Source organism: Hydractinia symbiolongicarpus, chromosome 5 (assembly GCF_029227915.1).
Source record: "Hydractinia symbiolongicarpus strain clone_291-10 chromosome 5, HSymV2.1, whole genome shotgun sequence".
NCBI classification, from domain to species: Eukaryota; Metazoa; Cnidaria; class Hydrozoa; order Anthoathecata; family Hydractiniidae; genus Hydractinia; species Hydractinia symbiolongicarpus.
This window is the reverse complement of record NC_079879.1, coordinates 6,143,385-6,167,239: the sequence shown is the minus strand read 5'-3', so window position 1 is coordinate 6,167,239 and position 23,855 is coordinate 6,143,385. Positions and strand designations below refer to the sequence as shown.

Here is a 23,855-nt window from a genome sequence, read left to right as displayed (position 1 = left end):
GTCCTTTTGTAATCGTGTCATCATATCAATATACGCATGATGGTATTATATGCTATTGAACTAGTTTAAGTATTTTTCAAACTGGAACTCTTTTTTTTTCAGGAAAGACAATAAGGTAAAATATAACAGTCAAAAAAAATTAGAATTTATTTTCTGATTTTCTTTTTCTGTTTAGCAGCGTTTATCATCTTCCTAATTTTTTCGGTGTCTCTTAAAATTTTATTTTCGATGGCTATCATGTCCGCTTCTCGAGTTTTTTCATACTGCTGTTCCAAAGGTTTACCTTTGATGTAGTTGGATCGGATAAACTTATTTGCTTCATCTAAAATAACAGGAAAAAATATATTGTAAATAAATGTACTGTAGGAGTTAGATATATAATCATTTACAATGCTTCTTGAAACTTTTTCTTTCGTGCCTGTTTACAATTAGGCTATCGTTTTTCTTGACGACGGGCAATACCGCTCCATATCGGCCGTTGTCAAGAACGCTAAGCTCAGAATGCCTTAAAACCCGTATTGCCCTCTTGTAAAATTCAGACGGTAACAATGTTGCGAGTTGAATATCTTAGTAACAGCTTTCATCTGCTTCTACAAACTATATCCCAGCTTTTGTTTAGAGCTTTCGAAATCACGTTCCGAAGGAGAGTTCAATACCAAGTACATTATTTTCTACAAACTAGGTCGGAAAAAATGTTAACTTTCTGTAATATTTAAATTTGTGTAATTTTTTCTACAGTTAACGCTTCTTGTGTTCTTTCTAACAAATGTAAATACAAAATATACTGAAATATACATTTAAGTTACAATACAGTAAAACACATTATAACGGGATAACTTCTCGGACAAAAAAGGGGAAATTAACCCAAATATTAGCTTTTGATATTTCACTGAAGAAAAGTCAACAACTTTAAAATATTTAGTTTAGTTTAGGGTTACACTTCTAACAGGAAAAATTTATTTTATTTCTCAGGTTAGCCTGATGAGAACGGAAATTAGTTATACTTATATCCTCTTTAACGTTTAACAATTTACACCGGGAAGGTTTTTTAAAAAAATTAAGAATAACTTACTTGATGTTAATCCTATTTCTAATAGCGGTTGTAGTGGAAACTCTTTTATTATCGGTCCCGTAATTTTGGATCCTGTTTTTTTATGTTTCTGTATATTTTGCTTAATTTGTTTCTTTCGTAGTAGAGACGTTCTTCTGGCTTCAGTGTGTGTAATTTGAGTAATTCTAGTCGTTGCCGGTACTTTTGAAGCTGTGTATTGTGACTTTACTTGACAATATGCAATTAAGACAAGGATACGGCATATGCACTGTAAAAAGAAAAGTTTATTTCTACACTAAGAAATTTATTACATCACAGCTGGTATCAGATGTTTTTTAATCTTTTTATAAAGGTAATATGTGATTATATAGGCGTATAAGTAAAAAGTGAATCAGCTGTTTCTTCCGGGAAAAACACAAAATGGTAGACACAAGTGAGGTATCAAGTTGCAGGCTAGCTTAGTTTACAAAAAAATTAAAACTATATTGTCCATAAAAAAAATGTCCATATAAAACATGCACATATATGTATGACAAAGAGTTGCTCCTTCTTCCCCTTCACCTTCTCCTCCTCCTGTTCTTTGTAAAAATGATAAAAAGGGATATGTCAAGTGTGATTATAAATGCGATCCATGTCAAAACTTTTTTGACGAGAAATATTTTGTTGTTTCCTATACAACAGGAAGAGTTTTTCTCTAAATGTCGAAAACAAGGAGTGACTTCTACCATTGCTTGGAAATCACGTCTTACAAACTACAAAGTAAGTATCAGAAAGAGACTCCGGACTTATAGAATTGTTACACACTTTATAGATGGATCCTGTGGAGATGATGTTAGTAACTTGAGATTCGTATTGATCGATGACAATGTAAAATTCGTGAACTAAAAAAAATGTTGAGGGAAAGAATTTTGGATTGGTGCACTCGTTACTCAACATAAGGGCAGATTTTTAATTGCTTTTTGACTTGTGTTTTTAATTAATTTGATACTGCATTAAAAGGAGTTTTTATGTGTATATGGTAGCAGTTTTGAAGAAGTCCTGCTAATGTGCAGACATTAACAAGCTCAGGGACTTTAACAATTTTCGCAATAAATGCAATATAACATAACATAAGCAAGGGAAGTTCCTGAGGTGTTTTTCTAGAATAATCTACCAGGAGTTTTTGATTAAATTTGGCATTTGAAGTAGCTAAACAGAGCTAAATTCTTTTATAACTGTTTTCAAGGTTAAACGTAATAAAAATGCCTTGTCGAGAAATTAAAGTCAGGGTGTAAAACAAAATTAATTGTTGAAAAATAAAAGTTATAAGATTAATTATGATAAGTCTATGTTTTTTTAAGGGTTGCAAAAATGATGGACGGACAAGAATTGGAAATCAAACAATTATCTCTCCCCAGAGCGCGCGAAAATTTAACAAGATTTTAATTCAATTCTCGTTGTCATTTCTTTTTATTTTTCTTATTGATTTCTGTTCTAATAATAAGAATATTTTTCTTCTTCTTATCAAAAAAATTTGTGTTTGTTATAAACATTCTAGAAAGTAAAAGTATGGCATTCTAGAAAGTAAAATTTTTTAATGTTTCTAAAACTAAGCTTTCTTTTTTTCTGGTAAAAAATATTCTAAAATCATAAGTCATTTATATTATTAGTTTCTTATAACCTGCGTTTTTTTACGTAAAAACGAACTGACATTAAATTACCAGCAACATTGAAACTAAATGCATCCCTAAATTATTATCTTCACATATTAATTTCTAAGTTTCGATTCTTATCGAAAAGGTTCCCATATGGGTGAAGTCGTGAAAATTTTTATGAGACTTTTTCAACTTTTAGTTCAGCGAGTTTATAGCGTTATGAAAATGATAGGCAATCTTACCGTAAGAATCTTCGACAAATCCATTTTCAATTTATTTGAATCAATTTTTGAGCGGCAAATTGCCTTTACTCGTTTTTACGACGTTGCCTAGATGTTCATTGTTGAAAAGAAGAATTATGACATTGTTGATATGAAATATCACCTGAACTAAATATTAGCTCTTCTCATAAACGCTTCTCCGTGATAAGTTTAACAAAGATTTCTTTAGTTTATTATACAATAACAAACCGTGGGGGAGAGTGGTGTCGTTTCAAAATTTGTTTGGTCAGCTTTGTGTATTACCTCCGCGTTAAAAAAGAAATAGTTTCACAATTGTTTGATAAAAAGGAGATGATACCTAAACTAGAAAATGTTGTTTTGTTGTCATGGAGAAATGTGTTGTTCTAGTAAAAAATAATTCTAAAAACATGTTCCGCTTAGCTAGCAAGTATTTAAATATAAATGCCCACCTTCTAATGATAATTACAACGTGTGGCATCTGATTGACAAGCAAAGTCTTATCGATCTGGATATTAACAACTTCACCGGAATTTGGCCTTACCAAACTTTAAATGTTTTTATATTAAATCGCTTAGCAACAGAGAATACTAATCACCCATTTTTTTCTGAAACAGAAAAACATAGTCATAAAAAAATAGTCTGGAAAATCTAATCTTCCTAACGTTATAACCCATTGTTATAATTAAAACTAGTGCCAAGTGATTCAGATAGACAGGAAAACAAAGATGGCGTATATTTTCAAGAACAAAGACTGAATTTTTTGTACCAATTCGGAGTTGCCATATCTCACGTAGGTTCAACATGTGCAAGGGTTAAGTACTTTTAAGGTACCATCCATTTAGCCCTGATCAATGCAATAGTCAGGAGATATGCGAAACACTTATTCCTGGGAAATGCTAGAAGTGAATATACCTGGGACAAGCATACCATCTTTTAGGACAACACCAAGAAGTTTAGCTGAAAAATTTCTATTAAAAAGCAAATTAACTTGTCACCACCAAGACTGACTAGTGTTTCTTTGCGTCATAAAAGCTTTCACGAGTTCAAAAAACGGGTTTAGCTTTAAGATAACTTTCTAAAAAATAAACAACAACAATAAGAACATTGTTTTTCACATTTCTTGATAACATTCACTCCATATCAAAGAATTAAATCTACACAAATGACACTCAGATAAAACCAGATACTTTTCTTGGATGTTACTAACTAATAGTTAAATTTACACAAACCATTCTTTTAAAAATGTACGGTTTCAAATTTTCTTAAGGCTGTAACTAGTTATGTATGCAACGGTATTAGTAATACAATTACTTTTGTTAGTTTTACTAAACATTACATTCCAAAGAAATTTTCTTATTCTTTGTCAGCTTTCTTTCAAAAATATTACCCACAACCATCATGTACTGTGCTTACACCAGTTGCTAATATAAGTGTTTTCCTTGTTAAACAAATGTCGTTTTTACGTTTTTATATATATTAACATTGCGATTCTCTGAAACGATGCAAAGAAAATAAAGGTTAACAAAAGATAATGGCATTGAGAGTCTTATATTTATACACTTGTACCAAAGCAGAAACGAAAGAAATTAAAGATTAACAGAAGATAAAAAGTAACTTGTTGATGCTAGCCAAATTACATGCTCCTATCCAGAACAAAACACAACATTGTTTCTGCAGTTTTATTTGATATAACTAGCTGTCAAAAATATAACAAGTGTTACCAGATATGTCTTAGATCTAACTACACGATTTCCAACACATAGCTTTAAGTTTTGTTGATTGGACTTGATGACTGAAAAATACTTTGTTTATAGTAGGCCGTTCAAGATGCATTAATACTGTATTTTTATTAATTAAAAAACAAAGCATTCTTATTGAATCCTAAGACAATGATAATTTTTAAGGCAATGAACAACCTGCGTAACAAGGGCGGCAATAAAAATGGTGTTGATGATATAGCTAGTAGCTAAATTCTTTCCTCCAAGTTAAATTATAATGCGTATCTTTTGGTAAATGTTAAACAATCTACATTTATTTCTTTAAAATTATTATACCTAATATGCAGCGTATTAATGCTCAATCGCACTTCATATTAGTCGGATCATTTAAAAAAGAAAAGTAACTAGCATAAAATAGACAGCTAAACTAGCTATAATAGATGCATGGGTAATCCAAAGACCAAAAATTTTAAATTTTGAATTGGCATTTCAGAAAAGTTGGACCTGTGATCCAAGGACCTTAAAGAGTGAGACCCGAGGTTCGGGACGCAGGAAAAAGTTTAAAGTATTAGGAAAAGCAGATTGCTAGAAATGTTAACGTCGCAAAGCGAAACCATAAGTGATAGTCTTTTACAAGACTGTTTTTTCACAAACAACGTTTTGATTATTTCTAAAAAAGTTTAGACAGGAGAGTGCCAAAAAATTATATGAAGGTAAAAAATGGTGAATGTTAAAGAAACAGGATAAAACAAACTTGTGAGTAAATCAAAATTTTCATAGATAATTCACCAGAAGAAAACAAGAAAGAAGTATTGTTCATGGTAGATATTTCTAATGCAACACATCAATAAGAAGGCTCAGAAAGGCCAGTTTTCAAAGTTTTGCATAATAAGGTGTGTCTTATGTTTCAATTTTAAATCAATATCTGAGTTGACAGTCTTATCTAAAATATCAAAAAAGGATTATTCTTGGTCAAAGAAAAGAGCAAAAATGAAATGTCCACAGAAAGGCACAGCCTGATATCGACATGCACAATCTTGTAGAAACCTACTGCATTATTTGGCTAAAAAATAATTAAAGTAACTTTTTTACCTTATTTAGCAAAAACTCCCATATGTTCCTCTAAAAACTCCCATCGGTTGTGAAGTCTCTTTTCACATTTTTTTTATGGATAACACAATCGGCAAAAATATGGTTATCAATTTATTTTTAATGCTACACTATGTTGCATTGTGAAATGCGAAACATTTCAGAAGATCTCGTACATTATGTTAGTATTGACAACTTCTTATCTTGCAAAAAAGTAAAACTAATAAATATTGTCATTTTACAACAGTAACAATTTTTTGTATATTTGTTTAATTCTTCATGTTAAGCATATATAAATATGATTCACCGCAAGTTTCGTGATGGTTGATATTAGCATTTGTGAGCTTCACAAGTATGGCAATATAAACATCATTTTCACCTACGCCTATTTTTGTTGCCCTGAGAAGAAGAAGAATAAATTATCTTAACAACTTTCCATAATGATGTGTTTTGAAAACTTTTTTTTATAAAAATGTTTGAATTTATCAACAAAATGAATAGAAGAGAAGTCTTTATCGAACTGATCATTGTGGTAAGACTAAGGGAAAGTGGTATGGAAAAAATCAAGCAGCCGTTTATGATATATGTTTTGTTCATCTTTGCCCATTGCACCATTGCAGGTTTGATTTTTTATAACGAATTTAAATAGTTTTAAGTTGAATTTTTTAGTAGAGAATAATTGTGGATCTAACGCCATACACATATTCAGAATTTTTTGAAAAGATTTATTATTAATTAATGTTTGACATCTTCAACTGAAGCCTTTAGTGCAACTAAATGGTCTGAGAAAACAAAAAGAAATGGCAAATTGGATAGACAATTTTACACTCACTAACTCAAACCTATAAAATGCGAAAGTAGAAAAAAACACAATATTTATATAGCAGGTTATTCAACCGACAAAAAATTCAGGAAATGGTATTCTTGAACAATTTAGCTTCTTACAAAAGTTGAAGATTCAAAACTCACATTATGTGACTGTTTTTTTTGCATCCTTAAATTAAACCCTATTCGGTCGGGGCCAAAGGAAAATCCCCACCTACCACGCTATTTTTTTTCGGGTTTGGTAATGGTCGGGTGACGTCATCTTAGACTAAATGACGTCACCCAGATTTTTTCTCTCCTAAGTTTCCACCAATAACAAAGACGAGACGATACTATGTCTACTTTGTTACTTTCGGAAATGGGGGTGTTTGGGGGGATCGTACGTTTAACCCCCTCCCCTCGCCTTTCCCGGCCACATAGAGTTCTTAAAATTACTGGCTGGAATAGTATTCTTCAAGTGACTTAACATTATTTATTAATACCATCAATACAGAAAAGGGATTACAAATAGTCATCCTCAATATCATAATCCATTTTTGTAGATCAACCATGCATAATATCGCACTCGCTTACATACATTTCAGGAAATATTTGTATTTCCATTATGATGATGTCAGCACTGGACATAACAATGTACATGATCTTTACACATATTTCCCATGCAGGACAAACGTACTTTTTAAATGTTAGATGTTCAAGGAGCTTTTAATTATAACATTTATATATATATATAGTAATTTTTATAATTTTTTTCAAATGTATCCTTTTGTATTATAAGCAATGACTTTTATGTCGTGGTCACAACTTATTTAAATATAAGAATCTTTTCCTTCTAATATGTCTCCTTCTGTTTTGACATTACGCTCGCACTTTATTTAGGTCGCGCAGTACTAACATAGGATAAGTTGACACTTTATATAGGTCGCGCAGTACTAATATAGGATATGATCACACTTTATGTAAGCCACGCGGTACTAACTTAGGATACGTTCACACTTTATGTAAGTCACGCGGTACTAACTTAGGGTACGTTCACACTTTATACAGGTTGCGCAGTACTAACATAGGATACATTCACATTTTATGCATTAACATTCATTGTTTGTGTTTTGGGTAATCACATGATTCAAAATAATACCCGTTTTAGAATACCCTGCGTTATCAGATCTACGCGCCTACGACATTGTGGAACCAATTGTTGTCAGTAAAAGCGGAAAACATCATCGCTGGAGAAGAGCAGTCCAGGTATCTTTGAATTTATGTTCATTGTCGCCCCTACTATGTTACTTTTCAGTCGATGTCAATCGCTGAGGAATAAAAGAAAGGAATCAAACCATTATTTCAATAGCTGATACTGTTTTACTAAATTTATAAAGAATAACAAAAGACTCACTCTTTCAAAAAAATACTTACAAACAAAATGTTTACTAAGGACATCGCTATATCTAATAATGACAGTTTCAGTTGGACCAGAGGCTTCAAAATCCCTTTTCAAATTTTTTCAAGTTCTGAAATATTCATTAACCATTTAAATTTAAGACAACTGATGCATGTAGTTTATCATAAATTGTAATCAATTTCGTCGCTTTTTTTATTTCAAAATCTATAGCTATTTGTAATCCTTTTAAGATATACTTCTGGAAAATCGTATAAACAAAACCTGTGTTTAAAAAACTATACTAAGAATTTCAAACTGTACAATCAGCAGAAAACTCTTCGTCAATGAACATTTTATTGATTTTGTTGTTACGCCAAAAAATTTGTTCTAACTTATGATGTAATAATTTGTGTTCACAGAAACATGTTAATGGTGAGGATCTGGAATTCATTTTACACACGAAGTTAAAGAAATACCATTTGTTTTTACAGCTTAACAGGTTAAATCATTCTCACTTGACAGTTCATTTGTTTTTATGTTGAATAATAATAAACAATATCTAATAATGTTTCTGTTCAAACATATTTGGTTCGGTTGTCATTTTTCGTTCTTTTTGTTTTTAGTGGTGATTCCGCCATTATGAGTTGTACAGACAATGGAACTACCGTAATCATACAATATCTTTTTGCATTTTAGGCGTCTTGTTCATCCAGACTTTACCTTAACATACCAAACTCGCAACGGTAAAAACAAAGTCGAAAAGGTAATTTCTTTATATTTTTTGTTACTATGTGAACGTTTAAATACTTTACTGTTCCATTTTATATCAATTAACCTTCTTAGCCGATATTAAAAAAATGTCATTACCATGGTCGACTATTGGAGACGAACTCAAGGGCAGCGATAAGTATTTGTGAAGGTGGTTTGTCGTAAGTAACATAACGAACAGTTTTTTTATATTCAGTAGTGAAATAAAATGGGAAACAGTTATTTTTTCCAAGTTGCCTTATTCGTACCAATTTGGCGTGCATTTAATTTGGCTATGACCATTTTGACTTAAACTTGACGTGTATTTAAATTGGCGATGCAAATATTTTCTTTCATTTTTTACGTTGCTTACAAATTTTATTTTAAATGTTTTTAGAGAACAGGAAAAATAAAAAACAATTTTTTAAACAAAAGCATGCTTTATATTAAACAAAAAGTCATTCAATCTAATATCTCTTGACACAATTTTTTGGCTGTAAACGAAAAAAAATAAATTATATCAGCACTTAATTTAGCGATTTTAAAACAAAATCGCGAAAATCACCCAATTTAGTACTCTCCAAAATTTGTGCAAATCAGGTATATGTTAGAAATATCATCATTTGCTTTTAGTTCACTTTATAAAATCGTCTGCATATGTTTTAGTGGAAGAATTGTTACAAGCACTGGAGAGAATGTGTTTATCGAACCATTGAATGTGAGTCAGCACTTTTTATTCCCTTTTAGTGCAAAAATAGTAAACCTGAATTCACATTGGCAAAAAAGTATTTGTATTTATAGGATAAACATGGTCGACATATTGTCTTCAAAAGTAAAGACGTCAAAACCAACAAAGCAATGAGTATGTTTAAATACAAACTTTACAGTAATTAAAGCTGCGAATTCTTTCGTTATATATGATTAGTATCATATATTTATTACCATTAACTAACTTTTATAGAGATCGATATGCTGTCTAGAATGGTTCCTCAAAAGCTGAAAAACAACATTCGGGTATCTAACTTATAATATGATTTTGTTATCGTTAAATACTATTTGGATAAAGTATACGAACAACAAGCTTCTTTTGATAATAACTTGTTTTCTTACTAAAACAACAAGAACAACGAGCAACAAGTTCACTTTCTTATGAACGTGGTTTGAAAAAGCGCATTTTCGTAACAATAAATAGCTGATAATAGTAACAAATCAACCTTGTCCCCAGGGCTTCTTGTCTTTTTTCTGACATCGGACGGCGATACGTCTCACCGTCTCGGCTAATAAAGAAGTTTTGCGTGGAAATATACACGCTTTTTATAACAATATGTTCTATAAGAATATTTATGTTTAATAAACCATAAGACTGTTGAAACGAAAAAACATTATTCTTGAAAAAAAAGTATGCAAAACAATAAAAATGTTAACATAATTCCTCATTCTCAGTTTCGACGCAACATAGATGGTAATTTTCTCGTCAATCAAACAAAGTACATCACTATCGCATTTGTGGCTGATAAAACATACGTAAGTGATCACGTGACATTCAGTCAAAAATATTATACTGTTATTTAACTTCTCTTACATAATCCCTTACTCTTCTTTATTAGAGAATTTAATTATTTCACAAAGGATTTTGTTGAAATCTATTGATTTAGCTCTGTTTATTTTTCTTAGTATACAAGTCAAGGTAGCATGGAAAAAAGCGTTACAAAGATTATGAAGATTATAAACCACATGGATTTTGTAAGTAGTTTGAATATGTCTGTTTTACTGCACAGGTCGCAACGCAAGGTGGGTAAGTGCCACAGCAGTGTCACTGTACACATATTTGTACCAAATTGTATCCTTTCAAGCTAAGAAACAGATTAAAAATTAAACCTGCAGATAATAACATTTTTGTGTCGGCAAGATATAATTCAAATTTTTCTCGACCTGCTTTATTTTTAGATTTACAGAACTATAAACGTACGGATAGCGATCATTTCGCTTGATATATGGAACATACGTAACGTCATTACGATCACTAACATCACAAGCAGTAACCTTAATATATTTAACAAATATAATTTGGCAGAATTAGTCATCAATAGACAAGGAAAGCATGACAATGCTCAATTACTCACGTAAGTAGATGGCAGATGACATGTAATTAGTTAGTCCATCCCACATAGGTATCGGGAAGATCCTATGTAAATGTAACCAATTTGTCATATATTTTTCCCTAAAACGAAGTTAATTATTTGATTATTTGTCTTGTCTGTCTTTGACTTTCTTCATAAGGAGTTTCGGTTGAATTTCGAACAAGATAACAACATAACGTAACAAAACGTAACCTGGCTTCACAGCAAATCCAGAACGCCAGAATGGCAAAAAAATTTGGAAAGTGAGTCCACGGAAATCCAAAACAGAGCTGGGTTCGAGATATAAATGTAGTGTAGGCTTATTTTCTTTCTGCAATGACGAACGCAAAGTCCTGAGAATTGTGGAATTGGTGTAAATATGTAAATAATTAGAAAAATGTGTTGAACCTATACAAAACTATAATAAAAAGAGAAAAAATAAAAGAATAAAGAAGGAATAAAAAGTTAGGGCTACATTCTTTTTCTTGTTTTTGCTGTTAAATAACTACGGCTTATAGAGGGCTAATCAAACCTTCGTATTACAAGATTGCAAAGATGAGTCGTGCAAAAAAGCGTGTAGAAGAAAAACATTGTAAAAAATCAACATGAACTGCATCCTCGATAAAAATAAAAATTTTAACTTTTATGTCTGAATACGATGTTGTTTTTTAAAATAAAAATTTCACAATGAACAAGTTTTTTACTCTCACAACAACAACATAATATTTTCGTGTCGAAATAGTTTTTGAATCCAGTCAAAGGCGCATATTTATCTTAATTTGCATCCAAAGTGTTTAAAATAGCCCCGCGAACGCCGCGACAAAAGGGTTAACTAACATATCACACTACTCTGTACGTGTGATTCAACTAAATGTTAGCCTGCGAAAATAATAATCGTGAGTTTTGGGCGCAGCAAAAATTTCGGGCATTGCGATTTCTAGGTTCCTTTGTGCGAAGAGATTTCAGTAGTATTTGGCGCAGTAGCAGGCAAGGTGCAGCTACTGTTATAAAAAAAATCGACTAATATTTAAATGATTACGACAGTGTCTATAACAATTTTCTTTTATCGCCACAATAACATTTTTACAGGGGTATTGACCAAGAAGGTTCGTTGGTTGGCTTAGCTGCAGTTGGTACAATGTGTACGGATTCATCTTCTGCTTTCGTTCAGGTAATACATGAATTCAGAATGATTATTCTTGCAATTATACTCCCCTATATGAAATATCTAAATAGTAATAGTGTTAAAACGTGGCATGAAAAAAATCCAGGAAAATGTAGCTAAAAGTTACTTCAGGAACATGGCGTTGTAGTTATACGAATAATCTTGAATTTAATTATTTTTCAACATATTTTGTCACGATTTAGGACATTGGAAACGCAGGAGTTACAGCAAGCACTATAGCTCATGAGTTGGGACATAACTTGGGATTTATACATAACAGTAAGTTCTGAGAACGTTATCTTAACAAACATATCTACCAATGCATGTTGCAATGTCTAAAGAATAACAATGAAACACAGGACGATGATACTTTTCTGTAACTTTAAAGCGAATTTTTTTTGTCTCGTTTTTACACAGGCTGGTGGTGTGTCTGTCAGGTTACACCATGTGTAATGAATTCTTACGTCAGGTAACTTAAAATATTTAATGACGTCATATCTAAGATAATTCTTATTTTAGCTAAAATAAAAAATTTATTTTGCAGTCTCAGCATTATGATATTTCTTTGTTTGAAAACATTCATAACCCCGTCCGGAACGTTGAAGTGAATAGCCATACGACGAGTTTAGTTATTTTTTAATTTCCTGTCCCACTTTTTACATATCACACCATCTAATTTTTGTTATAATTTTTAGCATTTTTCACAATGTCAATTTGTTACAGAAAAACAGTCATTGTTAGATTTAAGAGCATTACGCAAGCAATGCCACGAGGAGAAATGCCATTTCTTTTTAATTGTCCTGAAGAACTCAAAACCCAAAGATCCCTAATCTCTAACTATTGTTATGGTTCCTCTCTTTTATTCTCACAAAGTATTAGTCATGATCTTATTGATAATTTTGTTCCCATAGTTGGACACCTGCAAATGGTTTCACAGATTGCACTCGTAATAAATTTGATGACATAACTGCAAACGGAAAATATCAATGCTTGTTTGATGTACCAACAAAGGTAGGAACGTTTTTACACTTTGTGTCAATGTCTGTTTTTGTTACACTTTTAAACTCTTCTACGTAGTTATATTTCTTTTTTATTGCTTAAATTGACAACTAATTATGTTGTCATTTTATTTATTTTTCTAGTTATATGGCGATCCTGTTTGTGGAAATGGTTTTTTAGAAGAAGGAGAATATTGTGACTGCGGAACTGTTGAAGTCAGTTTGTAGATGCATTTTGTTGTAATTCGTGTTTGCTTTTTCCTTAGTTATCTTTTTCCAGTGTATCACAAATTATTGTTAGAGTTGTTTGCTTTGATATTCATTTGATGTTTGTTTTTGTTTTGTGTTGTGAGCTGTTCTTTTTTATGTTGTTGTTCTTTATGTATGTTTTATCGTTTTTATTGTTGTTATTTGTTGTAACAGTATGCTTATTTTTAGGAATGTAAAGATTCCTGTTGCAATGCAACCAGCTGTACGTTGTTAGGAGATGCAGAATGCAGTTCAGGGAGATGTTGTGAAAACTGTCGCGTAAGCTAAAATCAAATGTCCCCAGGCTTTTTTTCTCTGCTTTGCAATTTCTTTGAAACACAAACGTCCATGTTTTTAAGGACAATTCAATATAATATATATCGTTTTCTTTCTTTTTTACTTAGTTTAAACCTAGAGGCTCACTGTGCAGAAATTTAATGAGTGAGTGTGACCTTGAGGAATATTGTACTGGCTCATCTCACCTGGTAAAATTATTTATTTCATCTTCAGTTCTTGTTTTGGCTTAAAAAGAGAATTAAGGGAAAAACACTACTGGAGCTTGAGAAACATTAGTACATGGTTGTTTCTAGTAAAGAAAAATCCAGAAATTGACAAACGGGGGGAAGAGATTTATGTGACACTTTAGAGTGCGAATGTTATATTTTTACGTGTGTCATTTGTTTAGTGTCCGGCTAATTTTTACAAGCAAGATTTTTTATCGTGTTCAAACAACACCGTAGGTTTACTTTTTATTCTGACTTATTTTTCTTTTTTATCAAACCAAATAAGATTCACGAACTAGTGACTAATATTTGCAAAACTTTGTTCAGAAAAATTGCCCGTTTTGTCACGCGCAGCAGCGTTTTTAATTTCTACCCCTTGCATCAACAACCAGGGAAAATTTTAAAATTAAGAAACAAAGTCTGTTTTAAGTCAGTTTTCAAACACGGACAGAAGGAATTTATGTCATGTAGAAACCGTGAAAAATTTACTAGTGGCATTCTTTGGGTCACGATATCAAAAAATTGTCGTGCTGACGTTAGCAACAATTAGTGTCTTTCAGATTCAAGCTATTAACCTACATTTACAAGTTTAAAATGTGCGGCTTTTGTAAAGGAACAACCACGGTGAGTACTAGTGGCGGTGGAACTTAAAATTAACCGTCCTGTTTCAATATTTTTAGTCCATGATTGTAGCCTTGTACTTTGCTCCAGTATTTGCGAGAACTGCAAATTATTTTGGTAAGAATTTAAGAAAGGTTGCGGAAAATTAAAATTTACCCATAGGCCCTCCATTTATAACTATGCCCTCCATTTATAACGAGGTCCTCCATTCATAATGAGATGTAGCTAGAATATTGGTTTATTGTTCGAAAATTCTGACATATTTATGTTTTAAATTTTCTATCCAACTTTAAAGGTTAAATTGATTCAAAAAATGTCTGTCGATTGTCGGACGATAAATGTAGACCTGGTCAAAGTATATTTGTTCAAAAAAATAAAACAACAGTACCAACTTTTTTACTGGTTGTCCACTACTGTATTTCTCATTTGTAGGGTTATTGTTGGGAAGGTGTATGCAGTCCGTCGTATACCGAACAATGTAAAAGTTTTTGGGGGCTGAGTAAGTCGTTAAATTACACCCTAGATTAAACATTGTGCACACATCTTAATATTGTGCAAGTTTCGTCAATATTTTTGTATCCTCAAGATACCTTAGAAATTAAGTACTATCTTTGATGCATGACACCAAATAAATAATAGTATTAAATTTTAGACGCCTATAAAGGTGACGATGCTTGTTATGCTAATTTAAATGTTCAAGCAAATGATTTTGGTAACTGCGGGACGGATTATGAAGGAAATTATGTAAAATGTCTACCAGAGTAAGTTTCTGAATTTGTATTCGAATAAACGAGACGTCTCAACGACTCGTCATTGTGTAAAGCCATTATTTTATTAATATGTGTTTGTTTTTCGGTTATAACTACGACGTCTAGCTATTTTTTCAACTTGTTTCAACTTGTTTCAACTTGTTTCAACTTGTTTCAACTTGTTTCAACTTGTTTCAACTTGCTTCAACTTGTTTCAACTTGTTTCAACTTGCTTCACCTTGTTTCAACTTGTTTCAACTTGTTTCAACTTGTTTTAACTTGTGTCCACAGTTTATTTTTTCCACAAGGCCTCATTAAACAATAGCAGGATTAAATTTTAGAACTGAATCAAAAATGAGAGTTTATACACTATCTAAACTGCCAAACTGATTAAAAATAGAATTTATTGGTTTTCTTTTCTTTTCTAGGGATGTTAAATGTGGTTATTTACAATGCACAGGAGAAAATCTTCCCACCTTTCCAATTATTGGTAGTAATAGAAAAATGTCGAATTTTTATTTTGGTGTAGAAGGTACTACTGTTTTCTGTAGGTAAGGTTAAATTTTGGTAATTTTGAAAAACACACAACTGACTATAGTTTAATGGAAAGGCCATATTATTTTACACTATTTCTCTTTATATTTGAAAAAAAGGGAACAAAAAAAGTTGTACTTCATCTATATACAACTATATACAAATATTAAGTCCAGAGTCAAAATTTATTGTCTTGACGATTTTAGAGGGGGGTCTACGTTTCTTGGTTACGACATTAAAGATCCTACAGTTGTGAAGAGTGGAACACGATGTGCTGATGGAAGAGTATGTAGAATTATTTAAATAAAATTTTTTTTAAAAAATCGACATTTAGATGGTACACAAATTCTCTGTAACAATTCTTTTTTCGATTAAATTTGAAATGGTGGAAGTTACGTTATGACGAGTGAGTTAAAAACCGTAAAATTTTTAAATGGTATTTATCACCGCTACATTTTCTTTCAGATTTGTCACGAGAAAAAATGCAAAAAAGTGTCATCATTGTCCACAAACATCATCCCATGTCAAAATGAATGTTTGAATGGTGGTGTAAGTGTTTGTCATTATAACAATTTTTTTTTGAAAGTGCTGCGCGCTGCCATCATCAACTGCTTAGGTTGCAGTCAGGAGTGAGCCGCGACATAGTTAGAACTTATCTTCATACAAATAATTCATAATTTATTGACGTCATTGGATTAAAAAAAACGCGAATTTTTTTTAAAATAGACTTTAGTTGGATTTCCCTTATTAAGGCAAAAATTTTGAGTTTTTCTAGAAATTTAGTGCTCATGTCATGAAACTTGGTACAACAATAAAGTATGGCGTATAATATTACACCAAAGCAAAAAAAAATGATATAGTAACGTCATTGAATCAAATAATATATTTTCAATCCGAATCACATGCGTTGTAATTTGTATTACTTGTCAAAGAGTTATTTGTGCTTCTTCCTCACACCCTTTGCAGGTGCTACTAAGAATAAGAAGCAATTTCATTGGCAACAATACCATTGTAGATAGGGGATTGATCTTGGTGAATTTCCCTTTTTGCAACGTTCTATGCACAGTAAAAATAATAATAATATTAATTTTTATCACAAAAACTTTGCAGGTGTGTAACAATAACGGGAATTGTCATTGCAAACCAGGATATGCGTGTCCAAACTGTGCATTACCTGGCAACGGTGGTAGTGCTGATTCTGGTATGGAATGCATACTTCCAACAACTACAACAACAACAACGACAACGACAACAACAACCACGACAACGACAACGAAGATGACGACGACAACTGATACTACAACGACCACCACTACGACCACTACAAAGAAATCAACTGAAGAGGATACAACACCATCATTAGAAGGCACAGCACCTACTTCAACAGGAGAAGGTAAAATATTAATATTGGCTGAGTTTAAAAGAAGTAGTAAAAAAAGTCAAAAATAGGTCAAAAAAACACGCAAAAAATTAAAAAGAATTAAAAAATAGGTAAAAAACACTTGCTTTAACATTATAATTTTTATTTTTTTTTAGAAAATTAATTTCGTAATATGATGAAAACTTTGTTTTACACAACTTTGATAAATACGTTGATTTTTCATTTTTCAGGAAACATAGGAGTCTTGGTTGGAGCCATTGTTGCTGTCTGTATCATTATATGTATCGTTGTTGCATTGGTTATAGTAAAGCGAAAACGTGTGAAAGAAATGTTTCAAAAACGATTACTTAAAAGGTGTGTTTATTTGATATGTGATTTAACGTTTATATTATAAAAGCAATGGCTAGAAAAATTTTTGACGTGTCGCTGCTGACGTCATCAAACATTTAAACCCTGATCTATCCTTAACCGCTCAACAAAACCACATGATTCTGTACATTATGTATTCATTATTTTAGGTTATATACGATATGACTTAAAAAGTTACATAAAAAATATTCCTTTACATAAAAATGGAACAAGGCTGGAACACCGCCATGTCATCTATTAGCCATAGCTCAAGGCCAATTTACTTTGAGATATTAGAATCAAGCCTATGTGGATAAAAATTAAATTGTCTACCAGCAGTGTTCAACTTTCTCAAATTTGCAATAGGTGGGCAGAAATCGCACTCAATGACAAAAGATGTCTTCGAAAATCCATGGAGGAAAAATTCGTTTCGGTATCTAAGAGTTAATTTAGGTTAGGTTTATTGGCTGGATGATCAGAAACACAATTTGCATGCCTTTTTAACAGAAAATTAGATTATTTAACTATATAAATAACATTTACACATAAAATAGTTTCTAAAAATTCTCACTTTTTCACTGCACATATACAAATTTATTACTATTTTCTTTGAATTCAATACTCTCTTATTGTATATTTTAGGACGGACAGTGACGGTAAACAAATAGTAACAGATACTTACAACAACACTGATGACATAGATGACACCACCCCAACGATAATGTATGACCACCCAATGTTTAAGAACAATTTGAAGAAGCTTCCTCCACGATTACCACCGCTCCTTGATCAAAATGGAAATCGTCGTAGATCTACTCCAGTTATAGATGGTATACAATTACTTCCTTACCAATATCAACACTCGATTGATATGTCACGCCGTGGTTCAATGCCGGTAGTAAATACTTTGTTTCCACCAATTCTTGACGAGTTTGGTAATTCAACTGTGTTACGTCGCGGTTCTGTGCCTGCTCAGTATTTCAACATGGATCCCACAACCGAATTAAGGCGCGGTTCCAAGCCAGTATTAGCGCCTATCAATACAATACGTCGGGTTTCTATGCCTGTGTTGGATTCATATAAAGTATCCACTAAGAGAAAAGAACAAACCTCCATGCCAATCATCATCGATGAAGAGGATGAATGCGGAGAGACCCGCCCTACATCGGAAACGTCGTATAGACAAAAAAATAATTCTCGTCGAAAAGTTTCGATGCGTAGAAATAGTATCAAATCGCCTACTAATCATCCCGGAGATATGGAATTACCTCCTCTTTCATGCAAGAGAGGTTCTCTAGTCCTAGTACCAGTTGAGTTGAGTAACGAAGAAAGTAAGTCGTGGGCTATTGATTTAGCTCGACATTTAGAAAGTGTTATTGAAAATGATTCACATGATGAAAAAGAACAGGTTGGTTACAAAGCAAAACATGATAAAAACGTCAGGAAGAAAATAAAGAGTACTGCAAGACTTAAAAAAGAGTCGTCACGTGTAGCGCCACACATCTTGCAGGACGATGTAAGAGATGACATTAAAGATGCTGATTTCAGTCTATTTAATAGTGGACAAAACAGGGACAGAGATAGAAAACCTACTCTACCTTTTCCGAAATTTTCAGTTACGGAAGAATCATCTCAGCAGGAAATTAAACCACAGAATACCTCACGACAGAAAAATAACCTTTCCAGTGCAAATAGGCCAGCCTTATCACAAAAGAGTCCTAAAAAAAATAGTTCGTCGAAAAAACCAAAACGTCAAGGAACTCAAAACTCTAAAAAAGTCCATCCCAGAACGTCTTATCGAATGAAAAGTGATAAACAAAGAACTACAAACATATGAACTTCTGAAAAGTACCTTTCAAAAACTTCTATTTGTAATATTTTATTGTAAGACTCTTTATACCACAAAGTAAAGTAGCTTCTGCATCTACAAAATAAAGGTTTTGATACAAAGTAATAGAAAACAATACGACATTATTTCAAAATTTAGTTACATTGTTGTCATAGCAATGGAACCAATGTTGCATTATTTTTTCAGATCTTTACTGTATGTTCAAATGTTATGTTAAGTGTTTTATATATTTCACGTGTTTTCTTAGAAGAAATATTTCAAATAAAATGAGTTAAAAATGTCCACCTTAATAGAGAAAATACGTTAAATGAACACAATATTCTTGTTGTATTTTATGCCTAAATGTGGGGGCAGATTTATCCCTTTCCCCTCCCACCTCCATTCTTCCATAACTTTTGATAGGCTTTCCTAAATTAAAATAAACTTGACACAATTGTAGTATGTCCTACAATAAACAAAACGATGAGAATCATTTAAGTCGTGCGCACCTTTTTCTGACGTTATGAACCCGAAAATCGAAATTTGCAAGATAATACCATTGTCTGCCTTTTATTAGTTCCAGAACGAATTTTAGCATTCTGTTTGAAGTTCTTGAAAGTTAAATAAAAGTTAATTAATTTATCATTCAGTTTTACATATTCCAGAGGATAGAATACCTAAAGATTGTCCAAAAATTTAATTTTTCCTGGTCGGGGAAATAATGTGTCAAAACTAGTATAACAATTATTGCTGATGTAAAAAAGTTATGTTGTAAGATTAAAATTCGAATAAAATCCGCACGGAAGTTACTAGAATTTACGGATTATATAAATTTTACAAAATAATTTGTTTCGAGTAACAGCTGACATTTAGGGTTTGGAAGATATGAGACCTAACAGGTTGGCATGCAGATGTCTAATAGATAGTTAAGAAAATGCTAGTCAAATAAATGTTAAATTTTATGCACGTAAGGAAACAATTTACATGATCACTTTTTCATTTTTGTGCTGTTTTTTTTTTTTTTTTTTTTTCAGAATGATTTACGGAAGTATAAAACTCAAAATTATCAGACAAAATTTTTTATAATGATGGATCAATAAAAGATGCAATGGAATGGATAGAAAACCCATTGTTATTTACTCCAATGTATCAAGACTTTGCATAGAAGATATCTACAATCTTGGACAAAAATATTAAGACGAAAGCAGTTTTTTCCTCATTTTTGTAAATATCAACAAAAGTGAGAAACGGTTAATGCACTGCAGTGGTCACGCTGCACAGTCACTACTTTTGCACACACCAGGCAGACACAACGTTGAAAAGTTTCTAGTCACATTCTCTAGCACGCCCTTACACCGAAATAATCCACGTCGGAGTCAAAGAAGGTCTCAAAACTCGTGCAAAATGGTTATGCTGATATCAGCAATAGGTGGCACATTTGAAGAGTTTGGGCTTAACCAAATAGGCTTAGATTCCAATTCTTAAATCCTATGTTTGACAAGTTCAAAATGTGTGAATCTAATATAGAAATAGCCTACGCAATTACTTGTGGTGGCAAACTTCGAAATAGGGTGTCTTGTCTCAACATATTTTCACCAAGATTGTAGATATATCTATCTGGGACAGATAGCAATGTGAAGACATGCTTAGTGCGAGTAGTGCGACTGAAAATTTTTTACAAATCGAAATTTTTTAACTGGATGCATAAGTTTATTCTTAAGCAGACTTTTTCAACATTTTTTATACACTAAATTATTTGGGGCGAATCCCGTTGCAAACTTTTATGGCGTTTTGCGTTTGTGAATTCTTCATTCAAAAAATAATTTAAATGTAGAATAATATTTGATTCTAATCCACATTGCTAAATATATTTCTAGAAGTTTTTAACTTATGTACGTACGAACCATTCTCGACCCCAGAGCTCTTTAAGAAAAGTGAGGTTTTAATCTCAAAGAGCTCTGGGTACGAGAATGGTTCGTACGGATCTGTCAAAACGTTTTGTTTTTAACATAAACTCCAAAAATTTTCATTTTACTGGCATATCTTGAGCTAAAATTGGCAAATAGATAAGGAGAGTTGAATCTTCAACATCAGATTGTTTGCATTTTCACATTAAATTTTTAGTGTTTTTATGTTGTCAAATGAATGTGACTAAATTCACTTTTTTGTATGGAAAAAAAATACTCTCGTTTCCAAGCATTCTTATTTATATTGTTATCAGCTCGCCACAATAAAAAAACTGTTAGAGACAATTTAACCAATTTTAATTTATAATACAAAATATTCCATAATCTGTGCTGCTTTCGGGCTGAAATTATTCTTTTTAAATTCTAAAATGACATGCAATATAGTGCCAATATATATTTAATATCCATATGCCAATATTTCATTTTATTTCCAATTTTTTGTCATTTAGGCTGAATACTGTTTATGCTCAATTTACCAGTGCTACCATAAGTCCGTTTTGTTATTGAGTTCATTTCTAAATGTTTCGGACTTTCACAACTAGATGTGACGGTATTCGTTGATAGATTCAGCCTTGGTCGTTTGTTTAAACGTAAAAAACTTCTAATAGCTTTTTTAATGTCTCTGTTTTTAAAACTAAAAATGAAAATGTTCATACTACTGTTAGTGTAACCAAATGTTATCGTCCATGCTCTTGCTACAAAGAAATGAAACCAGTTCTTGGATGTATAAAGAAATAACACACATACGTTCACAATGACAAATGGAAACCAGAAAAAAAGCACGGCAGCTAGTACACATATTAAAGAGGCAGCCAATTTTCGTTCGCGCATGATGTTTTTCTTGCCTTCCACACAGTTATGATTAATCTCTTTAATTTGCCGGCATCCGACTTTATATATTTTAACGGAGCAATATATTCCCACCAAAATAGCGTTAAAAATCCAGGCTAAAGTTCCAAAGGCGATAAATTTTTTCTCTTCAAAAAACACGCTCATGTAACCAATTCCTACCCCACACAACCATATGGAAATCACAGCAAACAGGGCTCGATTATTTGTGACGTATGTTACGTACTTAAAAGGAAAACAAATTTTTAGCATTCGATCGAGACAAACAAACATGGCGCTACTGATAGAAATGGAACACGTAAAATAACCTATATATAACTTGTAAGGTTCGATCATGCACGTTCCAGTTGACCAATCAATTAATATGATAGAGTATAATGGTTGCACCACTGCTCCAACTAGCAAATCAGCTATCGCCAATGAAATTATAAAACATGTCGGTGCTTGCGAACGAAGTGTGCCTGATTTTAGAACTGAAAGTATGATAATTGTATTACCAGTGCTTGCTATTAAAGCAAAAAAGATATTGATTCCAGCTAATATGTAACGTTGATACCAGTCATGCATGTCCACTAAAACGGAACATGTGTCTCTTTCTGATATTACCTCCACCATTTTGACTTCCTCAGATCTAAAAGTATAAACATCTAACTATTAATGTATTCCATCTAAATAAGTTACCATCTCTTTTAACACAGGATCACTTCGGTACAACAATAAGTAAATACATTTCAGTAACGAATATTTGACATAAGGGATATTTGACATTAAGGATTTCAGTAGCTAACACCTAGATCTTGTTCAGCAAGGCTATAACATTTATATCAACCAGAATTACAGGTAAAAAATGACAAAGCCTGCTTAAATTTCCTTTTAAATATCAAATGTCATCACATTCATTAAAACACGAAGAGCTATTGTATAACTAAATGCTTTCAAAACGATTTGAGATTCTCGCTTCAGAAGACATCAAGTTACAAGACACGATACGGTGCGTCTATCTTTTCATTTATAACATAACGTGCGCTCGGTAGATTCTAAACAAAATCACAAGATTTCGAGAATTACTTTCGAATTCACTGCATGTGAATAACAAGTCCACCTGTTTCCTGATTTAACAACCTTAACTCTTCTCATCAAACATATCACAGCAAACACAGAAAAATTCTTTCCAACTTTCTTCGTATAAGCGGTTGCTATGCGACGAAAGGTGTTTAACACGTATGTAACAATATCATAATGAATTCATGATCAGGCTAAATATTTGCCACCGTTAACATTTATATTCACGTTAATAACGCAACCTATATTCAATATTTTGCACCGTTCTAAGCAAAGAGAAATATTGTAATATATATCAACTTTACGATAAAGAATTTGAATTTATTCTTTAAATAAAATTAAGTTGTACAAAAAGCATACTATACTAAAGTGAGAGGTTTTTTCGAGGTGTATTATGTACGATCTACGACGCACGACGCACTATTTTATGTAATATTTTCTGTTTTAAAAACTATATTCTCTTTTCTGGAAAAAGAATAAAGAAAACGTAATAGAGTAACTAATATAGAAGATTCTACCTGAAAAATGCTTTCCTCGAATGAAAATATACACAATTTTGTCTTCAAATGATGTAGAAAAGCTTCTGGTCTCGTGTATTTCATGCAGCCTTTAAAATATATATATTTTAATGGCGCATAACTTTTCCCTTTCGCAACAGAGTAAAACGTTTGTGAATTTAAACCGATTAAAACGCCCAATATTTGACTTTAGAATAACGTTCTTTTACTAATGGAAGAATCGATGAATATATTTCTTATATCTACAAGTTATGCAAATATACATCGCAAATCGTACCT

The 23,855-nt window shown here is 32.0% G+C and overlaps 4 protein-coding genes across 4 annotated transcripts; 2 read left to right on the top strand and 2 right to left on the bottom strand.

The window, feature by feature from the left end:
• Positions 1–129: 129 nt before the first annotated feature.
• LOC130644424 (uncharacterized) lies at positions 130–3,080 on the bottom strand. The gene is made up of 3 exons (XM_057450029.1): positions 2,928–3,080; positions 1,073–1,319; positions 130–322 (listed from the first exon to the last, which is right to left on the bottom strand). Exons 1-3 carry the CDS (start codon positions 2,949–2,951, stop codon positions 147–149), a joined length of 447 nt encoding a protein of 148 aa, XP_057306012.1. The 5' UTR covers positions 2,952–3,080; the 3' UTR covers positions 130–146.
• A 4,089-nt stretch (positions 3,081–7,169) lies between these two features.
• Positions 7,170–10,811, top strand: LOC130645928 (zinc metalloproteinase-disintegrin-like VLAIP-A). Its single transcript, XM_057452054.1, has 12 exons — positions 7,170–7,231; positions 7,481–7,572; positions 7,707–7,804; positions 8,357–8,436; positions 8,634–8,700; positions 8,781–8,866; positions 9,285–9,402; positions 9,486–9,546; positions 9,646–9,698; positions 10,128–10,208; positions 10,359–10,475; positions 10,632–10,811. The coding sequence occupies exons 1-12, from the start codon at positions 7,170–7,172 to the stop codon at positions 10,809–10,811; spliced, it is 1,095 nt and encodes a 364-aa protein (XP_057308037.1).
• Positions 10,812–14,610: 3,799 nt separating this feature from the next.
• On the top strand, positions 14,611–19,692 carry LOC130644423 (uncharacterized). Its single transcript, XM_057450027.1, has 8 exons — positions 14,611–14,839; positions 14,993–15,101; positions 15,518–15,640; positions 15,830–15,908; positions 16,089–16,172; positions 16,734–17,016; positions 17,235–17,358; positions 17,995–19,692. The coding sequence occupies exons 3-8, from the start codon at positions 15,594–15,596 to the stop codon at positions 19,187–19,189; spliced, it is 1,812 nt and encodes a 603-aa protein (XP_057306010.1). The 5' UTR covers positions 14,611–14,839; positions 14,993–15,101; positions 15,518–15,593; the 3' UTR covers positions 19,190–19,692.
• A 1,683-nt stretch (positions 19,693–21,375) lies between these two features.
• Positions 21,376–22,893, bottom strand: LOC130646262 (histamine H1 receptor-like). The gene has a single exon (XM_057452437.1). It carries the CDS (start codon positions 22,609–22,611, stop codon positions 21,589–21,591), a length of 1,023 nt encoding a protein of 340 aa, XP_057308420.1. The 5' UTR covers positions 22,612–22,893; the 3' UTR covers positions 21,376–21,588.
• Positions 22,894–23,855: the final 962 nt, after the last annotated feature.